At 55.2% G+C, this 22,615-nt stretch overlaps 4 protein-coding genes and 1 long non-coding RNA gene across 6 annotated transcripts; 3 read left to right on the forward strand and 2 right to left on the reverse strand.

The window, feature by feature from the left end:
- Positions 1 to 2,228: 2,228 nt before the first annotated feature.
- Positions 2,229 to 4,268, forward strand: LOC121470066 (dispanin subfamily A member 2b-like). 2 transcript variants are annotated; one of them, XM_072929578.1, is made up of 3 exons: positions 2,229 to 2,397; positions 2,996 to 3,230; positions 3,690 to 4,268. In XM_072929578.1, the coding sequence occupies exons 2-3, from the start codon at positions 3,027 to 3,029 to the stop codon at positions 3,861 to 3,863; spliced, it is 378 nt and encodes a 125-aa protein (XP_072785679.1). In that variant the 5' UTR covers positions 2,229 to 2,397; positions 2,996 to 3,026; the 3' UTR covers positions 3,864 to 4,268. The 2 variants fall into 2 exon arrangements, with proteins under 2 accessions (XP_072785679.1, XP_041572510.2); XM_041716576.2 differs by lacking the exon at positions 2,229 to 2,397 and having other exon boundaries at positions 2,892 to 3,230.
- Positions 2,963 to 6,511, reverse strand: LOC115495436 (uncharacterized). Its single transcript, XR_003960625.4, has 2 exons — positions 6,386 to 6,511; positions 2,963 to 5,824 (listed from the first exon to the last, which is right to left on the reverse strand). It is a non-coding gene; the product is annotated as an uncharacterized lncRNA (long non-coding RNA).
- On the forward strand, positions 6,400 to 7,724 carry LOC115495435 (interferon-induced transmembrane protein 5). The gene is made up of 2 exons (XM_030273627.4): positions 6,400 to 6,588; positions 7,078 to 7,724. Exons 1-2 carry the CDS (start codon positions 6,400 to 6,402, stop codon positions 7,234 to 7,236), a joined length of 348 nt encoding a protein of 115 aa, XP_030129487.1. The 3' UTR covers positions 7,237 to 7,724.
- A 621-nt stretch (positions 7,725 to 8,345) lies between these two features.
- Positions 8,346 to 10,011, forward strand: LOC100224843 (interferon-induced transmembrane protein 5). Its single transcript, XM_030273626.4, has 2 exons — positions 8,346 to 8,908; positions 9,600 to 10,011. The coding sequence occupies exons 1-2, from the start codon at positions 8,750 to 8,752 to the stop codon at positions 9,816 to 9,818; spliced, it is 378 nt and encodes a 125-aa protein (XP_030129486.3). The 5' UTR covers positions 8,346 to 8,749; the 3' UTR covers positions 9,819 to 10,011.
- Positions 10,012 to 11,021: 1,010 nt separating this feature from the next.
- Positions 11,022 to 21,909, reverse strand: PGGHG (protein-glucosylgalactosylhydroxylysine glucosidase). The gene is made up of 14 exons (XM_030273628.4): positions 21,659 to 21,909; positions 20,572 to 20,847; positions 19,946 to 20,156; positions 18,768 to 19,203; positions 18,376 to 18,495; positions 17,607 to 17,738; positions 17,220 to 17,331; positions 16,770 to 16,842; positions 16,191 to 16,327; positions 15,182 to 15,315; positions 14,923 to 15,018; positions 14,057 to 14,154; positions 11,759 to 11,970; positions 11,022 to 11,672 (listed from the first exon to the last, which is right to left on the reverse strand). Exons 2-14 carry the CDS (start codon positions 20,822 to 20,824, stop codon positions 11,608 to 11,610), a joined length of 2,079 nt encoding a protein of 692 aa, XP_030129488.4. The 5' UTR covers positions 20,825 to 20,847; positions 21,659 to 21,909; the 3' UTR covers positions 11,022 to 11,607.
- Between the last annotated feature and the right edge of the window lie 706 nt (positions 21,910 to 22,615).

Consider the following 22,615-nt stretch of genomic DNA (forward strand, 5'->3'; position numbering starts at 1 on the left):
TGAATCCTTCAAAAGAGAAAGCAAAGAGAATTCCCCCTAACAGCCCCTTGGGGTAATTGTTAGACCAATGGGATTCTTGGGAGACCACAAAGGGTCTAGACAAGAGTAAGATGATACATTATAGTACAGAAGTATGGCTGAAGTTAAAATTACAGGGAGAGTGGCCATGGTATGGAACCCGAGATCAGTAGATGTGTAATCAGTTAAACCAACACCTAGAAGCCCTAAGAGTATATTTAAGGAAGGAAGAAGAAAAAGCCATAACTAAAGCTAGAATTATGGCCGCAGTTGCTCGAGAAAGTATAAGAGCAGGCAGGTCACCAGCACTGCTGACTAAGTCAAGTTGAAATAGACCGGGGCCATTACCAAAAAAAAAAAAAAAGACCAACCAGCACCATCATATGAAACAAATAAGAACTTTAATGAGTTGAGGAAACCTGAGGCTTCACAAAACAATAGGAGGTGCTATTACTGTAGTGAGATAGGACACCTTAAAAAGAAAAATAAAAAGTTTCAGTTTGATGAGGCAATGCATAAAGAACAAGAAGTCTTAGAAGAGATTTCAAGGGGAGATGACTAGGGGTGTCAGGGGCTCTATAAGTTAAGAAATCCAATGAACCATCAAGAAGAGCCCTTGGTAAACTTTGAAGTAAGTCCCCACTATGAAGATTTTGAGTTCTTAGTTGACACAGGGGCAGATAAGGCCAGCATAAACAAGTTACCAGTAATAGTCACCATTGGGAAGAAGGTCTGTGAGATTTTAGGGGCGGAGGGCAGACCATTTAAAGCATCTATAGCCAAAAATATAAAAATCAAGGGGAATTCTAGACAATTTTTGGCAGACTTTATCTGTCTGCCAAATTTAGGAAGTAATCTCTTAGGAAGAGACTTAGAAGTCAAATTAAAGGTAACGCTCACCTCACGAGATAGAAAGATAGTAGTCCAAGTCATGAATTGACCCACTGGGGAATCCAAGGTTGGTGTGACCACTTTTTACGGGAGAATTTATGTATTAGAGTGTATGACCTGGAAAAGGCAGTCACAGACGCATACCTCGATACGGGTTAGTCAATAACATTGACTCACACTGAAGTCCATATTTTGTTGCTCAAACTTTGCATCAAGTAACAAAAGCCCTGGAGATAAAGTAGAGATTGCACACCCCATGGCATCCTCAAAGCTTGGGAACGGTAGAAAGGATGAATAGAACTCTTAAAAATGTAATAACCAAATTAATTGAAGAGATAACAATGAATTAGCTCAAGTGTTTACCTCTCGCTCTCTTGCACATCAGAACAAGACCTTGGTATGACATAGGGGTTTCTCCTTATGAAATGATGTTTGGACTCCCTTTTCTAATCACCCCTTTCAGTACTGCAGATTATTTAGAAGGGGAGGCAGCAACTCAAAAATATTTAAAAATCATAAGAAAATCCCTAGGCCTCAGAAAGAAGGGGTATCTCCCCCCAAACCTCCCCTCTGGATACCAATGCCCACAACATCAGTCCGGAGGATTGGGTGCTAATAAAATCCTGGAACACCACCACTCCACTAACACCCAAATTTGAAGGACCTTTCCAGGTGTTACTCACCACACACACTGCAGTGCAAACCCAAGAAAAAGGACCAGTGCCACCCCCAGACACCAGACCAGACCCAACAGGGTCACCCACCTCCTCTTGTGCATGGACGGTAATTAAGGGACCAGAAGACATAAAATTGACTTTAAAGAAGACTTGCTAGAAGCTGATACACAGTAGGGTGTTAATAACTGTTTCTGAGTTATAGTACCATAGCGAACGTTTAAGTACTTTGTAACTGTTTAATAAGAATAAGTGTCCTTTAGCCAAAGAAGTCAACCGAAAACAAAAATTTTAGTTAGAATATTATTAAGTCTGCTGGGACTTCTGCAACAGACTGCACACCTCCTCACCTCCAGCTACCAGTGTGCCACTGAGACTCCAGGGACAGACTCTGCATGCCTTCACACCCTCCGGCTACCAGGAAAAAGCTACAACAGCGGGGGTGAGCTCCATGTTGGAAATTTATTATTAAGAGAAAAAATACACTCACAGCTGTGAAAACTAGAGGGCAACAATGCTCTGGGCTGCGACTCCCAGAAAGCAAATCCCAATTTCCAGGGCGGGGCTCTACTTGTTCCGTTTATTTAATCAGAAACATTCCCGGAGTTGCCAGGAAAAAGTTCCAGGACAACATATCCTGCGGATTGCAATGCATTAACACAGTTTAATCACTCTCACACCGAGAAGCCTGAGAGGGGGATTCCTTTAAGGGCGTGCAGCCCTCAGCACCAACTGGAGCTTTCCAGGGATCCCAAATGGCATCCCCAAAAAGTGGCACCAACTGGCCTCAACCCAGTATTTGTGCTAGATAGAGGTGAGCTTGAGGGTCTAGCAGGATTTGGGGATTTCACAGGGATTAGGGACAGAGAAAGAGGGAAGAGTGGGAAAGAAAAAGGGGATAAAAAAGGGGCAATGAAGGGGGCAAAAAAGGGGGGAAAAGTGAGGAAAAAAAGAAAGGGGAAGGAAAGAACAAGGCAAGGAAAGAAGAAGGCAAAGAAGAGACAAAACAGGAAAAGGGAAGCAAGGGACAACACAGGTGTTAAAAAAAAAGGGGGGGGGAAAGAATGGGTTAAAGGATGAAGGGAGGATGGGGGGCAGAAAAGGTGACAAGGAAAGGGACAGGGAATCAAGGGGCTGAAGAAAGAAAAGTTAAGCAAAAAGAGGGCAAAGAACAGGTAAAGATGGAGACAAGGAAGGAAGCGGGGACAGGGAGGGGTAAAGAGAGGGAAAGGGAGCCCGGGGTTTTCCCGCTGCCGAGGAGGAGTCTCCTCTGCCCTTACAGGGGCGTCCGGAGGGCGGTCTATTCCCGCTCCGTGTCCTAAATCTCGAGGAAACGAAACCGCCACAGCTGCGCCCGCCCTGCGGTGCCTCCACCTCCCGAAACACTACACTACACTACACGGCTCCCCCAGGTGTCTTTGCCACTGTCCCCAAGACTGCGACATGCAGCAGGATCTCCCGCCGTACCAGATGCTGCCGACAGAGGTGAAGATGGAGGAGATGCCCCGGAGCACGACGGTGGTGGTGGAGGAGACACAGCAGCAGCAGCAGACACCGCCCCGGGACCACCTGGTGTGGTCCCTCTTCACCACCCTGTACGGCAATTTCTGCTGCCTCGGCCTCCTGGCGTTCGTCTTCTCTGTCAAGGTGTGGAGCCCGGGGGGACACGGGGGGTGGGGGCAGCCCCGGGGACCCCACTGAGTCCCAGACCGCAGGGACACCGACTGAGCCCCCAGCCCGGGATGCCCCATGGACCCCACAGAGCCCCCGTGGACCCCACTGAGCTCCCGGTGCCAGCGTGACCCAGGGACCCCACAGAGCCTCAGCTGAGGGGTGTCCCGTGGACCCCACAAACCCCAGACCAGAGGGTGCCCCACAGAGCCCACAGAGTCCCCTCTTCATGGACCACTGACCCCACAGAGTCCCGGCTGGAAGCTCTGGAGATGACAGGGGTTTGGGGTGGGCAGTGGGCACCTCATGGTATCCCCGGTGTTTTGGGGGGGGGGGGGTCAACCCAGTCTGGCACCTCCAGGACCTCTCCCACAGCCCTGAGCCCCGTGGGGTGTCCCCCTCCAGCCCCCTGACCCTGGCTCTGCCTGTCCCCAGTCCAGGGACCGCAAAGTTCTGGGTGACTACAGCGGGGCCCTGAGCTACGGCTCCACGGCCAAGTACCTGAACATCACGGCCCTGGTGATCAACATCGTCATCGTCGTCGTCGTCATCACCGTCATTGCCACCGTGGTCCTCCCCAGCATCTTCAGAGCCTACCGACAGCCGTAAGGGTAATGGCCGCCCTTAGTGCCATCCTTGCCCCACGGGCTCTGCTTCCCTCCCCGCCCGGGGTTGGAGCCGGGCATGCCTGGGGAGTGCCCTCCTGCACCGAAACTGCAAAATGACAATCCATGTGCCTCACCCGGCGGCTGCTGCTGTCTGTCCTGCCCCTCTTCCCTCCCTGCCCCTCTTCCCTCCCCACTCGGAGCTTTTATGGAGCCCTTGCTGATGGCTGCCCTCGCTGGAGGTGTCCTGAAGTTGACTCTGCTCCCCAGAACAGCTGAGCACCCCCAACCCTGCCACGGCCTGCTTGCTGCTTTGCTCTGGGAATGGAACCCCAGCTGCCTCAAAACAATTCTGAGAAGGGGCACCCGGCTCAGAGAAACCCTGAAAATAAAGTTTTTTTTCACTTTTGCCCTGTCTTGGTTTCATATAATGGAGGATGTGGTTTGAGGTTTGTTCTACAGCAGCTTGACAGGATGGGAAACAATGTCAGCACGTGGAATGTGCCTCAAGGCAGTGGAAACTGCCCCTCATCACAGAAACAATGCTCAGGGGCCACCTCAGACATCATGAACCTGGATAAGGTCATGGTGAGGATGAGGGTGGAATGTGATCCTTGCTGGGATGTCACCAGGAGCACCCCCATCCTCACCAGCCCTCAGGAAGGGTCGGCAGCAAGCAGAGCTGAGGGCAAGGTGGTTTTGGTGGGGCGGGATGTGCAAAGGGCTTGAGCAGGATGAGCTGGAATGGGATTGAGCAGGGTCAGCAGCGCTGGAGAGGCTCCCAGAGGGAAGGGGCCAGTGGGTTCTGTGGCTCCATTCCCCATTGCCCCAGCAGGGCTGGATTCCACATCTCCCCCTGCAGCCAGGTGAGCTGGGATTCTGCTGTGGGATCCTCACAGCCCCCATCCCAGTTAGAACCCGATTTTCCTGGGCACAGCTGCCAGAAAGTACCGGGACTGCATTCCGCGTCTCGCTCTGCTGGCACGCACAGCCGTTACTTTTGTTATCAAACACATCCCAGCCCAGCAGTTTCCTCATATTTCTGCTCTGGATTCTCTCCCCATCCCACAGGGGAGGGAACTCTGGCTGCAGAAAGCCACACCAAGCCCCAGCGGTACCTGTCACCTGCTGGAAAGAGTGGCAGGACCGATCCTCCCACCTCGCGCCTCGGGGCTGCCGCTCCCTGCCCGGGCCCCGGCAGAGCCAGGAGCGATCCCGGTGGGGACATGGAAGATCCTGGCCCCAGCCCATCTGGCAAAGCCTCAATTCTGCAGCTGGCCTGGCTTCCCCCTTCCCCTCTGCACTCGCCCTCGGCAGGGCCCAGTCCTCGGGGCTGGGGCCCCACAAGAATGGGAACAAAACCGTGGCTTTTTCTCTCCCCATGAACATCGTCCTGGCAAGACACCACACTCGTAAGATGTCAGAAATCCCACTCACAAACACAGTGGTTATTTGTTGCAGGATTTCTGGCAATGAGCCTCTGGTGAATCATTTTCTGCTCTGCTTTTTTCCTGGAAAACACGGGCTTCTCGCTGCACGGGCTCCTCCTCCATGGAATCTGCTGCCTGGCCGGCCCCAGGCTTGGCCTGCCCAAACCCAGCACATCCAATCGGAACTCAGGCCAACAAAGGCCATTGCTCCAAGATCCCCTTACTCCTTCTCCCGGTTTTATCAAGTTTCCAGGAAAAATGCAAAGGGCAGCCCCACACAAACCAACACGGAAAAAACTGACCCTTTCCCAGCCCAAAACAATCACCGGCAAAGCCTCCCTCCTTCCTGCCTGTGACCAGTCCAGGCTGCCATGGACAGCTCCCCGGAGCCCACCTGTCGGCGAAACTCGGGAGGAGAAAAAAAACCCTTCAGCACGATGTTTGTGGTGACAGGGTGTGACTTTGTCCTGGCCAGGAGGTGCCATGGAAAACGTTCCCATCCACAGATAGCTCCTTATCTGATGTTTCCCTGTATCTATGCAGACAAAAATAAAAAGAAATTCTTGTTTACAGGTCTTAAATTACACTTAAGAATTACAATTCTTAGTATTTGATCTCCTATTTCGCCTTCAAACCTCATTTTTCGGTTCTCTCACTGACTAATTTCCCGGACAGGGAGGTGATCTTGATTAATGGTCGCTAATGGTCGCTAATATTCACTAATGTTCGCTAATGGTCTTCTGGCTTCTCTCAATCTGTGGATGTTCACATCATCGGCCCTCTCCCAGCGAACAGAATCCTTCGAAGAAAATATTGAATTCCCCTCCCTCTTGGAACAGGCGAACAAACTCCTGATTGTTACATTTTTTAAAATAAAATTTGCATCATTTACGACATCCCCAACCCCCCCCTCAAATTCCCTCGGAGTCCTCTGGGTTCCCCTAAGTCCCCTTAAGCCCCCCACGTGTCCCCAGAGCTGCTCTGCACCCCCAGACTGCGTGGGCTGGGGGTCCCAGAGGGCCGTGCCCTCCCTCCCTCTGCGGGGCGGTGCGGGGCCGGTCCCCCGCCCTGACAACGCTCCGTTCCCGTTCCAGACCTTCATTCCCGGCCATGGAGCCCAGGCAGGCGGACGTGTCCATCCCACTGCAATCCTCCGGGTGGGGGGCGGCCGCCCCCGGCCGCCGGTCCGACCCGCAGCCCCGGGACTACGTGCTCTGGTCGGTGTTCAATGTGCTGCTGTGGTGCGCGCTGGGTGGGCTGAGCTGCTTCGGCTTCCCCCCGCTCGTCTTCTCCATCAAGGTGAGGGGGGGCCCGGGGACGCCCCGCATCTAGCCCTGATCGGCCCCGGGACCCCCACCCAGACTGACCCCCAGACAGCCCCTCCCAGGATCTCCCTCCTCTGACTGAGCCCGGCACGGGACCCTCGACGTGCCCCGGCTCCCTCCCCAGATCCGGACCTCCCACCCAACCCGACCCGGACCTTCCCCTCACCCCGAGATCCCCAGTCCCGTCCCCCCACCCCTAGCCCTCCCTGGCACCGTCCCGGTCCTCTCCCCCCTGCCCACCTCCCTCCAAACGCCTCTCCCACCCTCGGATTCCCAGATCCCCTCTCCCACCCTGGCACCCCCCAATGCCGTGCCGCCCCCCCCGAGCGCCGGGACCGCGGGGCAGCGCCCGGTGGCCTTACCCCGCATCCCCGGGGTCCCAGCACATCCTCGCGGCCACCCCGGGTGGGTTGGCCCCCCGGTCGGTGCCCCGCACACCCCGAGCCCCCCGTTTGCTCCCCAGGCCCGTGACTGTAAGTCGGTGGGGGACCTGGAGGGTGCCCGACGTCACGGCGGCCGCGCCAAGGTCGCCAACATCATCTGCTCCGTGGTGGTCGGCGTCACCTGGGTGATCTTCATCATCATCGTGGCCATCTTCTTCTCTACAATCAGGGCCACCTGAGCACCGCCTGGCCCCACCTGCGGGGTCCTCCCCTCGCTCCTCCTGCCTCCAAAATGTGCCCGTCCGGGGCGCGGGAGCGAAGGGAGAGACCCCGGTCCCCTCGCTGCCAACGTCGCCGGTGTCCCCGCACGGACGGGGCGGCCAGGCCGGGGCGCGGGGGACGGCCCCATCCCCGCCCTTTGCTCTGCTCACGCACTTCGCGGCACCCGTGACACACCTGTCGGTCACCGCTGCCACCGATAAAGTTCGTCCCGACAAATCCCCTCGTTGTCACCTCATAGACCGCGGGACGTCGCAGAGAGTCCTCGGGCATCTTTGTGGCTTTCTCCTCCTCCTCCTCCTCCTCATGCTCTTCCCACTACCTCTATCCTGCCGCGAAGGTTCCAGCCCAAAGCCCAGGGAAGTTGCTTCCCAACATCTTGGATGTTATAGATATATATTATAATATTAGCTTTTCGCAAATATTAAATTGAATTTTATAAATGTAATGTTAAAGTAACTTTGTTATAAAGATACAGTTTTTATTTCTGTTTTTAATTAAGCTTAGACACAGTAGTAAAATAGCTAATATGAGTGTTCTTGTGTTAAAATGCCTGCCTAGATGAGATAACACCCAATAAACATATAAAAAAACCAACTGCTTACAGATATACCAACTATCAACGCTCACCATCCTCGGACAGAGCCAAAACTAAAAGTAATAATAAAAAACCCCAAAACCACAACGAAAAAATACACATGCTCTAAAAAAGTAAAACCAAAAAAGAGTCATACTAAACAATTCTTAAAATACGTAAACTAGTTTAAGAAAAACGTTTACCATACGTAAGAGTCTATAAATATACAACAGGCTGATAAAAGGAAAAAAAGTGTTTAAGAAGTATCTCCGAAGATAAGCGTGCTCTTTAAGCACCCAGACACACCCAGCTGTAATCTTAACTCTGTGTTCCTTATCTCCTATTATCCTTCATTAAACTTTATAAGTTTTCATGAGAGAGTAAACGTGTTTTTCACACTGGAGATGGCAGGAAAAGGAAATTAAAGCCCCTCCGCGTGTTTTGGCTGCCCACGCCCCCCACCCGGCAGCCGCTGCCGGGGGATGCGGCTCTTCCACCGCTCTATATTAAATTCCCATTTCATCCATCCGGCGGCCCGAAAGTTCTGCCTCGAGGGGCTCTGCCCTGCCCAGCACACCTGGAGGGTGGGGTCGGAGGTACCTGTGCCAGCCAGCGCCGTGCTGGTCCTGGGCTCCGCCTTGGAGTGACCCTCCTGCGGCGTCGGAGTCACGCCGGAGCCACCCGGGAGGAATGCTCCTCATCCCGGGTGGAATGCTGGCTATTAAAAACCCGCGGGCTCTGCATCCCTGCCTTTCTCCCAGCCCAGCCCGTGGGACAACCGCATCCCTCAGGGCTGTAATTTCCCAGGTTTATATTTAGCGGGGCAGGGATATAAAAGGGGGACCGGCCGCGCTGCCGCGAGGCTGCCGGAGCCGCGGGTGCCCCTCTCCGTGGCCATGGACACCTCGTACCCGCGGGAGGAGCGGTCGCCCTCCAAGCGGTGGCCGCCCGCCGCCGCCCCCACGCCCCGCGACCACCTGGTCTGGGCCATCTTCAACACCCTCTACATGAACTTCTGCTGCCTGGGCTTCGTGGCGCTCGCCTTCGCCGTCAAGGTACGGGAGCTCCGGGAGTCCCTCCCCACGCAGACGCCCGGGGGAGGGATGCCCGAGGAGGCACCGAGCGCTTGGGATAATCCCGGGCGGGCACATCCCAACACTCTCCACGGGCGGGTGACACCTGCCGCTGATTCCAGAGGTTGTGGGACAGCCGTGGATAACCATAGCCCCCTGCCCACCACCCGAGGAGCAGCTGCTTGATCCTAAAAAGTGCCATGGGGACCGAGATTCCTCCGCCCCCCTCCCCCACGGCAGGAGCAGCTCCAGCTGTGGAAAGATGGGGACAAGCAGGGATCGGAACCAGAAAAGCTCCGGAGGAAGCAGGAAGGAAAATCCCAGCCCCAGCTGGGCAAGACTGGGATAGAAAAATGGGTACAGGCAGAGCTGGAGCCAGAGAGGCTCTGGATGAAGAAGGAAGGAAAACACAAGGGGGAAAGGATGCAGGGTCAGAGGGGAACAGGAGCAGCCTGGGATGGATAGATGGATGGATGGATGGATGGATGGATGGATGGATGGATGGATGGATGGATGGATGGATGGATGGATAAATTTTGGGTTGCAAGAGGGACAAAGCCCTAGAGCAGGATGGGGCTGCAGGGAGGGGGTGCAGGAAAGGCTGTGGGAAAGGGCTGCAAGAAGGAGGCTTTGGGAAGGGGCTGAGGGAAGGGTCTGTCCTCGGCTGTTGCAGGCTCGGGACCGGAAAGTGTCTGGGGACGTGGAAGCTGCTCGGCACTACAGCTCCAAGGCGCGGTGCTACAACGCCCTGGCCACGGCAGGCAGCGTGGTGCTGCCACTCCTGCTCGGTGCCCTCATTGTCACCGGTGTCATCCATCTCTCCAAGCTGGCCCAGGAGTCTGTTGGCTTCTTCACCTACCAGTTCAGCGGGAGCGACGACGACGACCAGTGACCCAGGGTGAAGGGCTGGTGGCACCTCCTCTGCGTCACTGGTGGCCCTCCCAAAAGGCCACCACCCCTCTCTGCCACCCACTCCCCAACCCCAGTTATTTTTGTTTATCCTGTGGGATTTTTTACCTCCTGTTATTCTGTGTGAAGCCCCAGCTTCCATGGTCACTATTTAAATCATTAAACGCTTCACACAGTGAGAGTTTCTGTGTGTGGAAAGGGGCAGGGGGGTGCCAATGGGAAAACATAAATTGGGATTTTTGGCTCTGATGGGGGTCCTGGCAGCCAGGAGACTCCATTGTTCCCACAGCCTTTAGGGCCACTGGGACCCCCAGGACTGAGGAGGGGAGGAAGCAGAGACACTCCCAGGCCTCGTGGGATGAAGCAAATGGGGTTGTCCCGTCCCCATCCCAAATGGAGCTGAGACCTGCAAACTCATTACAGCAACACAGACATCCCCAGCCAGTCCCAGCCAGGACATGGGGAAAGCTGGGAAGCTGCTCCCTGCTCCCCGTGCCTGGGCTGGAGACAGCTCATTCTGGGGCTAAAGGACCCCTTTTTTGAGGATAAACCCCCTTTTCTGCCAACTAGCCCTGGCTCAGAGTGGGGCTGTATCCCAACCCCATCCAAATCCCAATCCTGGTGCAGGGCACAGGGCTGGGGACAGCATGGTCCCTTTGTCGTGCCAAGAGCTGCCACTAATTAGGGGCTGGCGGCCGTGATGATGCCGGAGCAGGACCCGAGTAATTACGGCAGCGGGAGCGTCCCTGCTCCAGCCCTAAGCACTCCCAGATGCTTCGGGGCTTGGAGCAGCCGCGAGGCTTTTTATAAACCGGGCCGAGATTCCTGGGGTTGGCTTGGCCAGGACAGACCCCTCGGGGCAGGGAACGCCCTCGGCATTCCCTGCTCCCACCCAGGGCTGCTCTGCACCGGGACAGGGAGGCTGTGGAGGGGAGGATGCTCTGCAGCCCCAGAGCCAGGGGATGTGGACACCGTGTCCGCCCTGTGCAGGAATTCCTTGGGATTTCTGGGGCACCAAAAACGCCCTGAGCAAACCCACAGCAGCTCTTTGCTCGCCCCGAGGCTGCTCAGGCCTGGAAAAGTGCTGCCCTTGTCACCATCTGACAGGACAATTCTACAGATCTCTGGTGTCCAGGCTTCCTGCAGCCCTTCAGAGGGCAAGTGAGAAAGGATTTAACTCTAGAACTGCTTGAAAAGAGAGGGAATAGTGTTGATAAGGGTTTAAAAACATGTGAGGGATGTTACACACCAAATAACAGGAATGGAGCTCTGTGCTGCCCACACAAGGTTAAAAGGCTTTCGGTTGCATATTTTGGAGTAATATTTAGTGTCAAAACATCATTCATCTGGTGAAACAGCCCACGGAGCAGGCAAGAACCAGGGCAGGACATGCTGGAGGAGCTGGAGTCAGGATCCTGGAGTCAGGAATGGGCTTCCTTACAAACACAAACACGTTGAGAGCATGAACAACTCCTGTGTGTTCAGCAAACACATTTAAAATGGTCATTTTCAGGCTTGGTTTCCTCTCCTGCACCAAGGAAGAGATGTGTGGAGGGGAGCGGGGGGCTCAGACAAGGTGACAGCTCCATCCATGATGACAGCTTCAGCCACTGACCCCTTGGGGCCACAAGGACCGGTGACACACACAGTCCTGGGGGGGCAAAGGCCTCCTGGCACAGCCTGGCACTGCCTTTCCACCCACTGTTACCTTCCCCCTCCACCAACATCCCGGATCTGCTGCTCCAGTGGGCAACACCCAGATCAGCCAGGGTTTAGGGGGTCCTGCTGGGTGACCTCTGGATCCATCCAGGTGCTGTGGGGAAGGAGACACTCTGCCCTGCAACAGAAAAGCTTTGTGTGAGATACGGGAATGGTTTCTTCCCAAATGATTTCAGGGAGCAGATGCAGGCACTGCTGCCACACCTTCCCACAAGGGAAAGCACTGTCCCGACTCCAGCACAGCTTCCAGGGGAGATGCCGGAGGGTCTTGGGAGGTCTCAGTCACTTCCATCCTGATCTCCTCCCTGGTGATGGTGACCTCCAGTTTGTTGCCCAAGTAGGAGACGCTGGAGACTTCCAGCTTGGTGATATCATCAGGAAAGGCAGGATCGAAGAGGAGGCCGGACCTCGTGATCCTGGAAAGGCAGGAGCACATCAGGGTGGGAACAGCAGGAGCCACAGAGGAGCCCAGCTCAGGGTCGGGGAGCAGCCACCGCTCCAGGCATCACCACATCACAGCAGAGGAGCCTGAGAGGGTCCTCAGTGCACCCAAGGACCTCTGGGCAAACCCCAAACACACTGATGGAGCACCTGGTGAGGAGCTACTGGGGCTGTGATTCCACAGCCCACCCCAAGACATTCCTGTCCCATTCCAGCTCCACAGCTGGGGCCTGGGCTTTCCACGAGGTCAGATTTCACATTTACAGAAACACAGCTCAGTTCCAGCAGCTGTGCTGGCAGAACCTGGGGAATGCCCTGCTCCTCTCAGAGCAGGTGACCCTCAGACATCCACCTCAGCTCCCACTCCCGTGGGATGGAGGGCTGGAAGCTCAGCACGGATGCTCTGTGGGAAATGCAGGCACAGAGAGCCCCCAAGCCTCAGAGATAGAGATGGATACAGACCTAAGGCCTTGGAGAAGGCTTGAAGGTTTAGAACAGAAAAGTGAAAGAGACAAAGTAAGAATAAAGATTTGTAGCTCAAGCAGAAATTATGCTTTAAGTGGGTAGAAATAGGCCTCATGGAACCGAATAAACACGTTAAGCAAGATAGTAGAAAATTTTAAAGTCTAGCAATAGAACTTGTTATAAAATTGGCAAGAAGTAGAAGATACAGCAGTAAGTGTCTGCAGAGTTTTATGGCTGGATAAAAAGAAGCACATTGTGCCAGAATTGTGTAAAGTGTAGCAATGTTTTGTAGCACTCTGCTACAGTTTGCTATCATTTGTAGCAATGACAGCAAATGAATGGTTGGTTTATGAAGATGCTAGTGAGCTTTGCAGAAGTAGCTGATCAAGAAATATATAAGATATGATAAGAAATACATGATAAGAAATATATAAAAGACATTATAACTTTATATATACATTTGAACTTTATATAACTATAAAATTCAAATGGCTTCTGATGTGATGGCATTGAATGTAGGTCTCAGCCTTCCATGAGACTGATTTTGCAATAGATAAACCATCTTTTAATTGCCTCATCAGTTGACCCCGTCTGCTCTGCATCCCCAGCAGCGCTCCTTCCCCAGAAACAATGGAACAAACATCCCAACTCTCCCTCCATCCCTGAGCCAAAGCCAGGCTGCCTGCGTGGGCGTTGGCTTTGGGTGAGGAAAAACAACGGCCCCTCTTGTCCCCGGCCCAAATCCTGGCGCAGGAGAGCTCTCCACCACCAGCCCCAGAGGGCTGAGAGGGCTGCAGGAGGCTCAGGGCAGGTCTGGGGGCCTGGGGAGCCCCAGCACTGCGCAGGATCCGTGTCCTACAGTGGGAAAGGCAGGGGCGTGGCTGCACAACGTTGTCGCCACCTCTGGAATTTGGCCAGAGCCCCAAAGCTGTGGCTTGAGCCTGTGCCACAAGGGGTCCAACCTGGCACATACTGGGTGCCTGGAGACCTCCCAGCTTGGCCAAAGCCCAGATTTCCAGCTGGGAATGCGGCAGCTCACACCCAGCTCCACCAGGGAATGGGTGGCTTTTCCAGCTGGGAGTACAGCACCCAGCTCCACCAGGGAATGGAGTGGGTTTCCCAGCAGCTCTGGCCACACACGTGGAGTGAAAACACATAGTTAGGGCTGGAAGTTTTCACTGGCAATCAAAAGGCTTGATCCAGACTCAATTAAACCAGGAATAGGCTGAAGAGACGGCGGCTCCAGGGTGGAAACCACCACAGCTCTGCAATTACACAAACAGCTCCATGTTCTCCCAGGATATTTTAAAGCTAAGGAGATGCCTGCTCAATGCTTCACTCCAGGGAGGCTCCCGGAGCCCCACGTGAGCAGGGAGGCCACAGTCAGGCTGCAGGAGGTGATTTCTCACCACATCCAAAGGAGACAGGAGGATGTTGTTGCTGAAGCAGAGAACAAGCTTAGGGAACAGCATTTTGCTTCCCAAATGTCACCTGTCATGAGCCTCTTACCTATTCCCAACTTCACTCCAGCCAAACAGGGACATTTTAAGGGACAAGTGGTTGCTTGGGAGATAAAAGCGACACAACAGGTCTCACCTGAACCCTGTGAAGCCGAAGAGGACGACCTGCAGGAATCCACCCATCCCTGTCAGGAAGTTCACAGCTCCCGACCCATCCGAGTTCTCTGCCCAGACCTGCTCCAGCAGGAGAAACAGATGGTGCAGGAATTGATTTGGGATGCTGTCCCACATTTGGAGGCAAGATGTATTCAATTCCCATCTGTATGGCAGTTATCTTCTGTTAAGTGGGCAGTTTTTCCTGATCTCTTCCACAGCCAATCCTCTTTCAGGGGAGACATCTGCTGTTAATGGGCCACTGAATGTCACTGCATGACTGGTAAGAGCTGTAACATCCCATTGTCAGATGCTCTGCCCAGATGGAGGAGCCAAGCGTTCCTACCTGGATATAATCTTGAGCGTCTGGAACACCAGCAGGGCTTTTTCTGCACTGGATTTCCCAGAGGAACAGCTGCCTCTTCCACTGCCTCTTCAGAGGAAAACTACACCCTTTTCACTGCTCCAACAGAACCACACCTGACACTCCAGGAGGACTGCAGCCACAATTCCAATTGGACTGCTGCCAACACCCTGTCAGGTTGTGTTCTGACTCTGTCAGTGTTGTTTTGGTTCACTGCATTGTTTACTTTATCTTTTTATTTTTTTCCCTAATAAAGAACTGTTATTCCTATTCCCATATTTTTGCCTGAGAGCCCCCATTAATTTCAAATTTGTAACAATTCGAAAGTAGGGGCTCTGCATTTTTTCCATTTCAGGAGAAGCTCCCACCTTCCTTAGCAGACACCAGTCTTTCCAAACCAAGACAGATGTGCCAGGCAGTTCTGTTGTTCCAATCCCATTGTCACCTGCCTGGGAGCAGGAGGGATCTGCAGCCCCGCCACTCACCTTGAAAGGCTCCGTGATGTTGCTGAAGCACTTTTCCAGCTGGCTCCAGGCTCTCTGCAGCTCCTTCAGCTCCAGCCAGCCCACGGCAAACATGCTCTGCCGGAGAGGGAACGGTGACAGCGCGGTGGAGCAGCAGCACCTCCCCACCCCTCCATCCAGAGGGAACATTTCCAGCGCACACCCCAGCTCTGCACTGTCCCCTGGATGGAGCACCCCCTCCCAGGGGTGAATCCCAGGCTGGGCCCTGCCCTCTCCTCACCCAGGTCATGGCTGGCCCGGCCGGGTCGGTGACGGGCTCGTACATCTCCAGGTCGTTCCTCCGCACCTCGGCACTCATGGGATGCATCAGTGGGAACCCCAGCAGGACCACATCTGCCTGTTTCACCGGCTCACCTAGGGACAGGGCTGCTCAGACACTTCCCAGATTTCCTAAGTTTTTGAGCCCACTGGTGAGAAACAACCCAGTGAGGAAGGAAAACCTGTTATGTGTAGTAGATATAATTAACGCCATTTCTAGTATGATATATGTGATATTGAATATTTGTTGGAGTATACACGTTTGTATTAGGAGTCCCCCCAACCCTCGCAGGTGAAACCTGGTGTATGTTGAAACCCCATTTACAAGTAAAAGGATGTGGCTCTCTGGAGATGGCTGTATATCTGAAGCTATACCCCAGGCCTGATCATTGCATGAATGACCTGAGATGGATATCATGGAAATCCTCCTGACAGATACCTGCAAATGCAGGGTTCCCATCAATTTCATCAAGGGATTCAACAACTCCGGACATCGAACTGGGACATCAGATTGTTCTACCTTGTCGCCAAGAAAAGAAATCTCATCAAACTATGGGACTCTGAATAGAAGAAAGGATTGATTGCTGAAATCCTGGCCTCAGGCGGAATTTTCCCTATAAAAACCGCTTGTGCCAGGATGGAGGTGTGTGGGCATAGAGGAAAACCTCTGCTGAGGCTGACTTGTTGTTGCACACCCAGCGCCGACCCCGGGCTCGGCTCTGTTCTTTCCTTGTGGCTGGCTAGATAGAATTTGAATTGCAAAATAAATATTTTATTTTTTCATTTTAATTTGGCTGGAGACATTTTCATTTATAACACACCCTTAGCCCAGCTTGTTGCACTGCAGCAACAGCAGGGACTCTTCTTCTGCCATTCCCAAGTCTGAACCAGTTGGAATTCTGATCCTTCTAGGTTTAAAAGTGTGATCCATGGCCACCACCACGGGCTGCTGCCACTGCCTCCCCACTCACCTGGGCTGTAGCCATCGTACTCAGGGTGGTATTTCCTCTCCTCATCAAAGGGCACTTTGATTTTCCTGGCACGGTCCCCCCACTCCTCTGGCACCGGGAGCAGCAGGTCCCGAGCCAGGTCAGTGGCAAAATTTAAGCTGGAAAGAAGGAGGAACAAGGTTTTATGTCAGGGATGGGTGATGGTGAGAGGAGAGAGGGAATAGGAGCTGCAAGAAAAAGCTGCTGTGGAAGAACAAGGGGCAGAGATTGAGCCAGGGGTAACAGCTTCCATCACTGAGCTAGGAGCTTCTTTCCCTGGCTGTGGATGTCTCCAGCTGGCCAACAGCACAGACACCCCATGGAATGCCAAGGGAGAAGCCCTGCTGTGAATGGAGATCCCTCTCAGCCTCACGTGGGCACTGAACAGCTTGGAGGAGCCAGGGGAGCCCCCACTCTTCCTCTGACTGCAGAGAGGTGACAGGGAGAGCGGTGTGAGGAGAGGGAGGAAGGATCCCCTTGGGATCTGTTCCCATCCCTGCAGAGTGCCAGGTGGCAGAGCAGAGAGCCAGGCAATGCTCCCAAGTGTCATTCAAACATTACCTGCACCGGGCCACGGCGTTGGTGTAAGCAGAGTTATCGACCTGGCTGTGGTACTCGTCTGGGGGCATGACACCTGCGGGCACAGCGGGGGGACACTTTGTACCCCAGCACACTCAGGGGCTGCCGTGGCTCTGGGCCCCTCCTCAGGGACACAGCCGGGGGAAGTGGACCCTCCTGCCTGCCTGGATCCCAGCAGTATGCTCAGGGAGAACACTCAGGGTGCTGGTGCTGGAGCAGGAACAACCCAGGATGCAGCTCTGGCTGGAGCATTCAGGCCCCTCATCCTGAGGGCATCTTGAAGGGGACCTTTAAATCATGGAATCCCAGGGTGGTTTGGGTTGCCTTAAAGCTCATCCAGTTCCACACCCCTACCATGGGCAAGGGACATCTTCCACTAGACCAGGTGGCTCCAAACTTCTGATTTCCACGCCATTTTAATGGCAGAGGTACCTCTGATGTGGTAGAGCTGCTCCTCCTCACTCCACACCATCCTGCTGCACCAGTACTGAGCCACGGCTTCCACCAGCTCCCAGCCCCCATCCTCCTGGAACAGCTTCTGATCCTGGGGGAAAAACAGGGACATGAGGGAGACTCCAACAGATTCAAAGTCAGCAGGAGGATGGAGAGGAGCTCTGAGGAGATGGAGGGCGCAGGAGAAAAGACTGGCCTGGTTTGAGCCAACAGCATGCTGAGATGCCCACAGGAGCAAGAACAGAGAAGGCAGGGCTGCAGGAGTGAGCCTGCAGAGCAGAGAGAGCAGAGTTCCTCAGGGAAGGGACAGTGACAGTGTCCAGGTGTCCTGCCACTGGGCCATCAGGTGGAGCACCCTCCCTTTACCTGCGTGGTGCAGTAATACTGCTCGAAGGCCATCAGGACATCCCCGGTAACGTGGATTTCCTGGGCTCCGTAGATCTCCTCAGGACACACTTCCCGGCCAGTGGCTGCGCTCTCCCACGGGAATTTCGCGCCCTGCCGAGAGAAGGCATCCATGAGCACATCACCTGGAGCTGTGCCCTGCTGAAACAGCCCAGGATTGCTCTGGGGACGGGGGTGGTGTGAGGAACTGCATTGACTTGTTTGTTCATCAAAAGTATGAAATTAGGATAAAAGGGGGGGAAGTCGGGACATGGAATTTGCAGGCTTGACTGGTAACCACAGACAAAGATTGTGAAAGATTTTGCAGGACTGTCTGGAACTGATAACCGCAGTGGAAACCCATTGTTGCTGAAACTGATAACCGCAGTGGAAGGAGACTCACCACCCCCACTTGTGAAACCCATTGTTGCTGGAACTGATAACCACGGTGGAAGGAGACCCATCACCCCCACTTATGCAGGATAAAAAGGGACTGAAGAGAAGGAAAGGTTGTCAGCTTTTGGCGGAACACAGGCTCCGCAGCTGCACCCAGCGCTGTTTGCTTGCTATCACTTGCTGTAATTAATAAAATTATTAATTGATCTTAAAAGGCTGAATCAAATTATTTGCCTCAATTTATAACAGGTGGTGCCACCCCGGCCCGGTGTCCCTGTCCCACCCCGGCCCGGTGTCCCGGTCCCACCCCGGCCCGGTGTCCCGGTGCCACCCCGGCCCGGTGTCCCTGTCCCACCTCGTAGCCCTGTTCCCGCGCGTTGCGCCTGGCGCCCTCCAGCGTGCGGACGCGGTACTGCAGGATGGCGCGGGCAGCCTCGGGATACAGCAGCAGGATATTCGGGAACATCCAGGTGTCCTGCGAGGCCGCGCGGCGGGATTGGCTGGGGGAAAGCATCCAAATACTCCCGCCAGCTCCACCCTTCAAGTACACCCTCATCCCGATGGAAGGATGGAGTCTTGTCCATCCCTATTGAAGGACAGCCTGCTGCATCCCAGTGGAAGGATGGAGAAGGCTCCATCTTTCCTTCAGACTACTGAAGGATAGTCTGCTCCATCCCGATGGAAAGATGGAGTGTCCTCCATCCCACTTGCCGTGCCAAGCCCCCGGGTCAGCACAGCCGCCTTCACCTGGTCCCAGAAGACGTGTCCCCAGTAGTCCTCGCCGCGGGTGCCGTTGGACAAGCCGCCGGGGCTGATGCCGTGGAACGGGACTCCGGGGCAGTCCCGGGGCGGGAGGGCGCTCAGCAGGTAGTAGAGGCAGCCGTGGAGCGCCTGGCGCAGGGCCGGGGGCCCGTCCAGCTCCACGGAGCAGCCCCGGCGCAGCGCGGCCCAGGCGCGGATGTGGGAGCGGAGCAGGGACCCCGCGGCCAGCAGAGCCAGCCCCGCGCTGTAGCTGCGCTTCGCCTCCTCCTCGCTCCCGGCCACGGCTGTCAGGAACTGCCAGCACCGCTCCTGCTCCTCCCCACCCAGCGTCAGCCACTGTGGGATGGGGGTCCACAGCATGTGGACAGTGGGACGGGGGCCCCCCTCCACCTCAGGAACCAGTGTCTGCCCGTAGATGTAGCTGTGGGAGATGGGGAAGTGACTGAGGAAAGTGTTTCTTCCCAATATCCTATCTAACCCTACCCTCTGGCAGTGGGAAGCCATCGTAAATGGTCTCTGGTCCCAAGAATCCTGTTCTAGAGGTCATCTACAAATCTCCTGTTTTCCCCAGCCTCACTTCTTTGGAATCACATCTAGCCTCCCTCACATTCACTGCTCTTACACATCAGTATGAGGCATAATACTGGAGTTGCAAGTAATAAAAATGTTTTCTATGCTTAATTTCAGGGGTCTTTTTATACACCTGCCAGGACAAAGTAGGTGTGCAGAAGCCTTTACACCCTTCACCATTCCAGCCTCACACCCCATGCCATTTCAGCACCCACCCTTCACCATTCCAGCCTCACACCCCTCACCATTCCAGCCCCACGCCCCTCACCATTCCAGCCTCACACCCCACACCATTCCAGCTCCACACCCCTCACCATTCCAGCCCCATGCCCCTCACCATTCCAGCCCCCACCCTTCACCATTCCAGCCCCACACCCCTCACCATTCCAGCCCCATGCCCCTCACCATTCCAGCCCCCACCCTTCACCATTCCAGCCCCACACCCCTCACCATTCCAGCCCCATGCCCCTCACCATTCCAGCCCCACACCCCTCACCATTCCAGCCCCATGCCCCTCACTATTCCAGCCCCACTCCAGCCTTACATCTGCAGTTTATTCCCCAGGGGAGAGCAGGGCACTGTGCGACACTCACTGCGCTCCCTGGAAGTCTGGGCCTGGGGTCAAGTGCAGGTCCTGGCTCTGTTGCACGAACAGGCTCTGGAGCTGGACGGTGATGGGATGCGTGGAGCCATCCAAGCGCTGGATGGTGATGCTGAAGGCCATCAGGTGCACCAGAGAGTGGTGGGCGTAGAGCTGGTGAGTGGCCGTGTAGCCAGGGGACTGAATCGTATGGCTGAAGGTCCCTGCAAGCACAGCCAGAGCCACCAGCCTTTGGAAACACTTGGATTCTGCCCTATCTACTGCTTCCTGCTGGCCAAAGGGTTGCTTTTCCCGAGATCAGATCCAGTTGTGGACTGGAGAACACCGCTGACAGCGAGCCTGGCTGAGCTGCTGAGGGATGGTCTGTGCCATGAAACATTTTACCAGGCTCCATGATTAAAGAGTGTGAAGCCTGGCCCCAGCAGGGATAGAGCTACAGCCTGAAAATCACTTATTCCCACACAAAAGGGGGATTTTCCGCTCGTTCCAGAGGAGCAGCACCCCGAGGCGAACAGAGAATGAGGAGAAGGAAGATGTGAGTGAGCGGAAAAAGCAGCAGAAGCAGAGAGAACCGAGCTGCTGGCAGAGCCCCCAGGGCAGGTGCCGGCTCCTGCTCACCTGTCCAGGTGTTGAGGGTGAAGCTCTCGGCCGGGCTGCGGGCACCGGGCGCTGCCATGCGCAGCCCCAGCGGGCTGGGGAGGTCGGCGCGGTGCGTGTCCCCCGCGGCCCCGCTGTACACGCCGGCGGCGTGCAGGATGTCCCGGAACACGCGGGTGCCCAGGAAGGCATTGGTCACCGTGGGCAGCAGCCGCGGGTCCCCGGGCAAGGCCGTGGCCGTGAACACGCCGGGGTCGCCCTCGCCATCGGCCATCGCCACCGGCCCCACCTGCGGAGCTGCAGGGATGGGACGAGGGCTGAGGGGACAAAGTCAGCTCCCTGTCACCCCCTCCCCGCCTACCACCAGTGGTCTCTGCCCCTCTGGTCACCTCCAGTGGTTTTCCCCCATCCCAGCTTCCTCCCATCCCCGGGGTGCATCCCCTCCACCCCTTCACCCCATCTCCAGCTGTCCCGAATCCTGACAGCTCACGGGCTTCATCACTTCTCATGCTCCTCCCTCTTCTGCTGCAGTTTCTCCCAACACACACAGCCACCTTCCCCATCTGGCCTCCTCTTCCTCCCAGTGCTGTTCTGTGACACTTTGAAAAGTTCCTGATACTTCCCCCTCTCCCAGCTCACTGCACCCCTCTGTTCCCCCTCAATCCCACATCTCCAGCTCAGCCTCCTGGGGCAGGACCTTTCTATTCCGCTTTTTATACATAAAACTATATTTATGTGTCATGTACAAACATATCTATAATGACAGACTAAAGATATGTACAGCTAGAGACACGTGTAAGCACCTCCTGACAAAAAGCAGCTGCAGCTGGCTCCTGGCAATGCCGGGCACAGGAAAAACACAGGAATGACGAAATGAGGCTCTGAGAGACTGTGAGCAGAGCTGGCAATCCAGCCGGGGTGAAACAGGGGCAAAGAGGGTGCCCAGCCCCCAAATCCCTCCCTGGCAGCAGCTGGATGCAGGAACGCTCAAGCTCAGCTCGGTTTCCTCACTGAGACTGAGCTGTGAGGAAAATCCTGCCTTCGGGAAAGTGAGAAATCCCGAGCCAGCCCGAGCCCCAGGGCGCGGAAGGGAGGAGGTGGATCTTGCCTTCTGTCCCGAGGCCGGGCTGAGCCTGAGCAGGCGGAGAGAGGCTGCTCCAGGGAAGGACGGAAGTTGCCCAACCGAGGAAAAAGGAAGGAAATCGCTTTTTTTCTTTCGTCTCCTTAAAAAGAAAAAGTTGGAAAATTGATCCTGGACATGCAGGTGTTTGCCCAGCTGAGCTGAGTGCCCGCGGCAGTCCCGGGGCTGCCTTGTGCCTGGGAAGGAGGAACTGAAAGAGGAAGACCAAGCTGGATGAGTTATGTTCCCAAAGCCGCTGGCAGAGAGCCGGGTTAGCAGCACACCCCACTGACCTCCCGTGCCCCCAGCCACGCTCTGACCCTTCCCCTTGCCTCTTTCCAGGGAGGACAAAAATTCCATCTGGACTTTGTCTCTGGCATGCCTTTCCAAGCCACTTCCAGCTGGTCCCGTCCTGGTGGGTCAGGGATCCAGGGCTGGAGCTGCAGCCAGGTGCCACTGGGCGCTCCGAGCCACCGGCCCCGGTGTTCACCGGGATTGTTTTATTGCCTGATCCAGCATTTACAGGATTGGCATAACGCATCTGTCCCACTCCGTAAATCCATGGAAAAGCCCCCATGGAGCCTGGCTGGGACAGTCCTGCAGCTGCCAATGCCCCAGGGACGCCTTGGGGACACCCTGACAAAGGGCAGAGCCCGAGCAGTAACACTTGCTCCCGGCTCTACTCCTTTGGTATTCCAGGGTCTAATCCCACCTGGGCCCCAGCAGGATTCATTTCCCCTTTGGTTTGTTTCTCACAACCATCTGCTGATTCCAGCACAGGCTGAGTCCATGACATGGGCAGGAATATCCATCCCCTGGAGAGCAGGCATCCATAGGGATTCTGGGGCACTGGAATCCCCCTCCAGCAACCACCAGCACACAGGGACAAGCAGTTCCTTCCCCAGCTGATCCCAGTGGCAGGCATCCCATTTCCTTCCCTTTATC

This window comes from Taeniopygia guttata, chromosome 5 (assembly GCF_048771995.1).
Source record: "Taeniopygia guttata chromosome 5, bTaeGut7.mat, whole genome shotgun sequence".
Lineage (NCBI taxonomy): Eukaryota > Metazoa > Chordata > Aves > Passeriformes > Estrildidae > Taeniopygia > Taeniopygia guttata.

Excerpts from the sequence above, each read along its gene's own strand:
- PGGHG (XM_030273628.4), bottom strand. The coding sequence starts at position 20,824 with ATGGCCGATGGCGAGGGCGACCCCGGCGTGTTCACGGCCACGGCCTTG. Across the intron at positions 18,496-18,767 it reads GACACGTCTTCTGGGACCAG|GACACCTGGATGTTCCCGAA; the intron begins GTGAAGGCGGCT and ends GCGGCCTCGCAG. Across the intron at positions 14,155-14,922 it reads ACATCACGGAGCCTTTCAAG|GTCTGGGCAGAGAACTCGGA; the intron begins GTGAGTGGCGGG and ends CTGCTGGAGCAG.
- LOC121470066 (XM_072929578.1), top strand. The coding sequence starts at position 3,027 with ATGCAGCAGGATCTCCCGCCGTACCAGATGCTGCCGACAGAGGTGAAG. Across the intron at positions 3,231-3,689 it reads CGTTCGTCTTCTCTGTCAAG|TCCAGGGACCGCAAAGTTCT; the intron begins GTGTGGAGCCCG and ends GCCTGTCCCCAG.
- LOC115495435 (XM_030273627.4), top strand. The coding sequence starts at position 6,400 with ATGGAGCCCAGGCAGGCGGACGTGTCCATCCCACTGCAATCCTCCGGG. Across the intron at positions 6,589-7,077 it reads CGCTCGTCTTCTCCATCAAG|GCCCGTGACTGTAAGTCGGT; the intron begins GTGAGGGGGGGC and ends TTTGCTCCCCAG.
- LOC100224843 (XM_030273626.4), top strand. The coding sequence starts at position 8,750 with ATGGACACCTCGTACCCGCGGGAGGAGCGGTCGCCCTCCAAGCGGTGG. Across the intron at positions 8,909-9,599 it reads CGCTCGCCTTCGCCGTCAAG|GCTCGGGACCGGAAAGTGTC; the intron begins GTACGGGAGCTC and ends CGGCTGTTGCAG.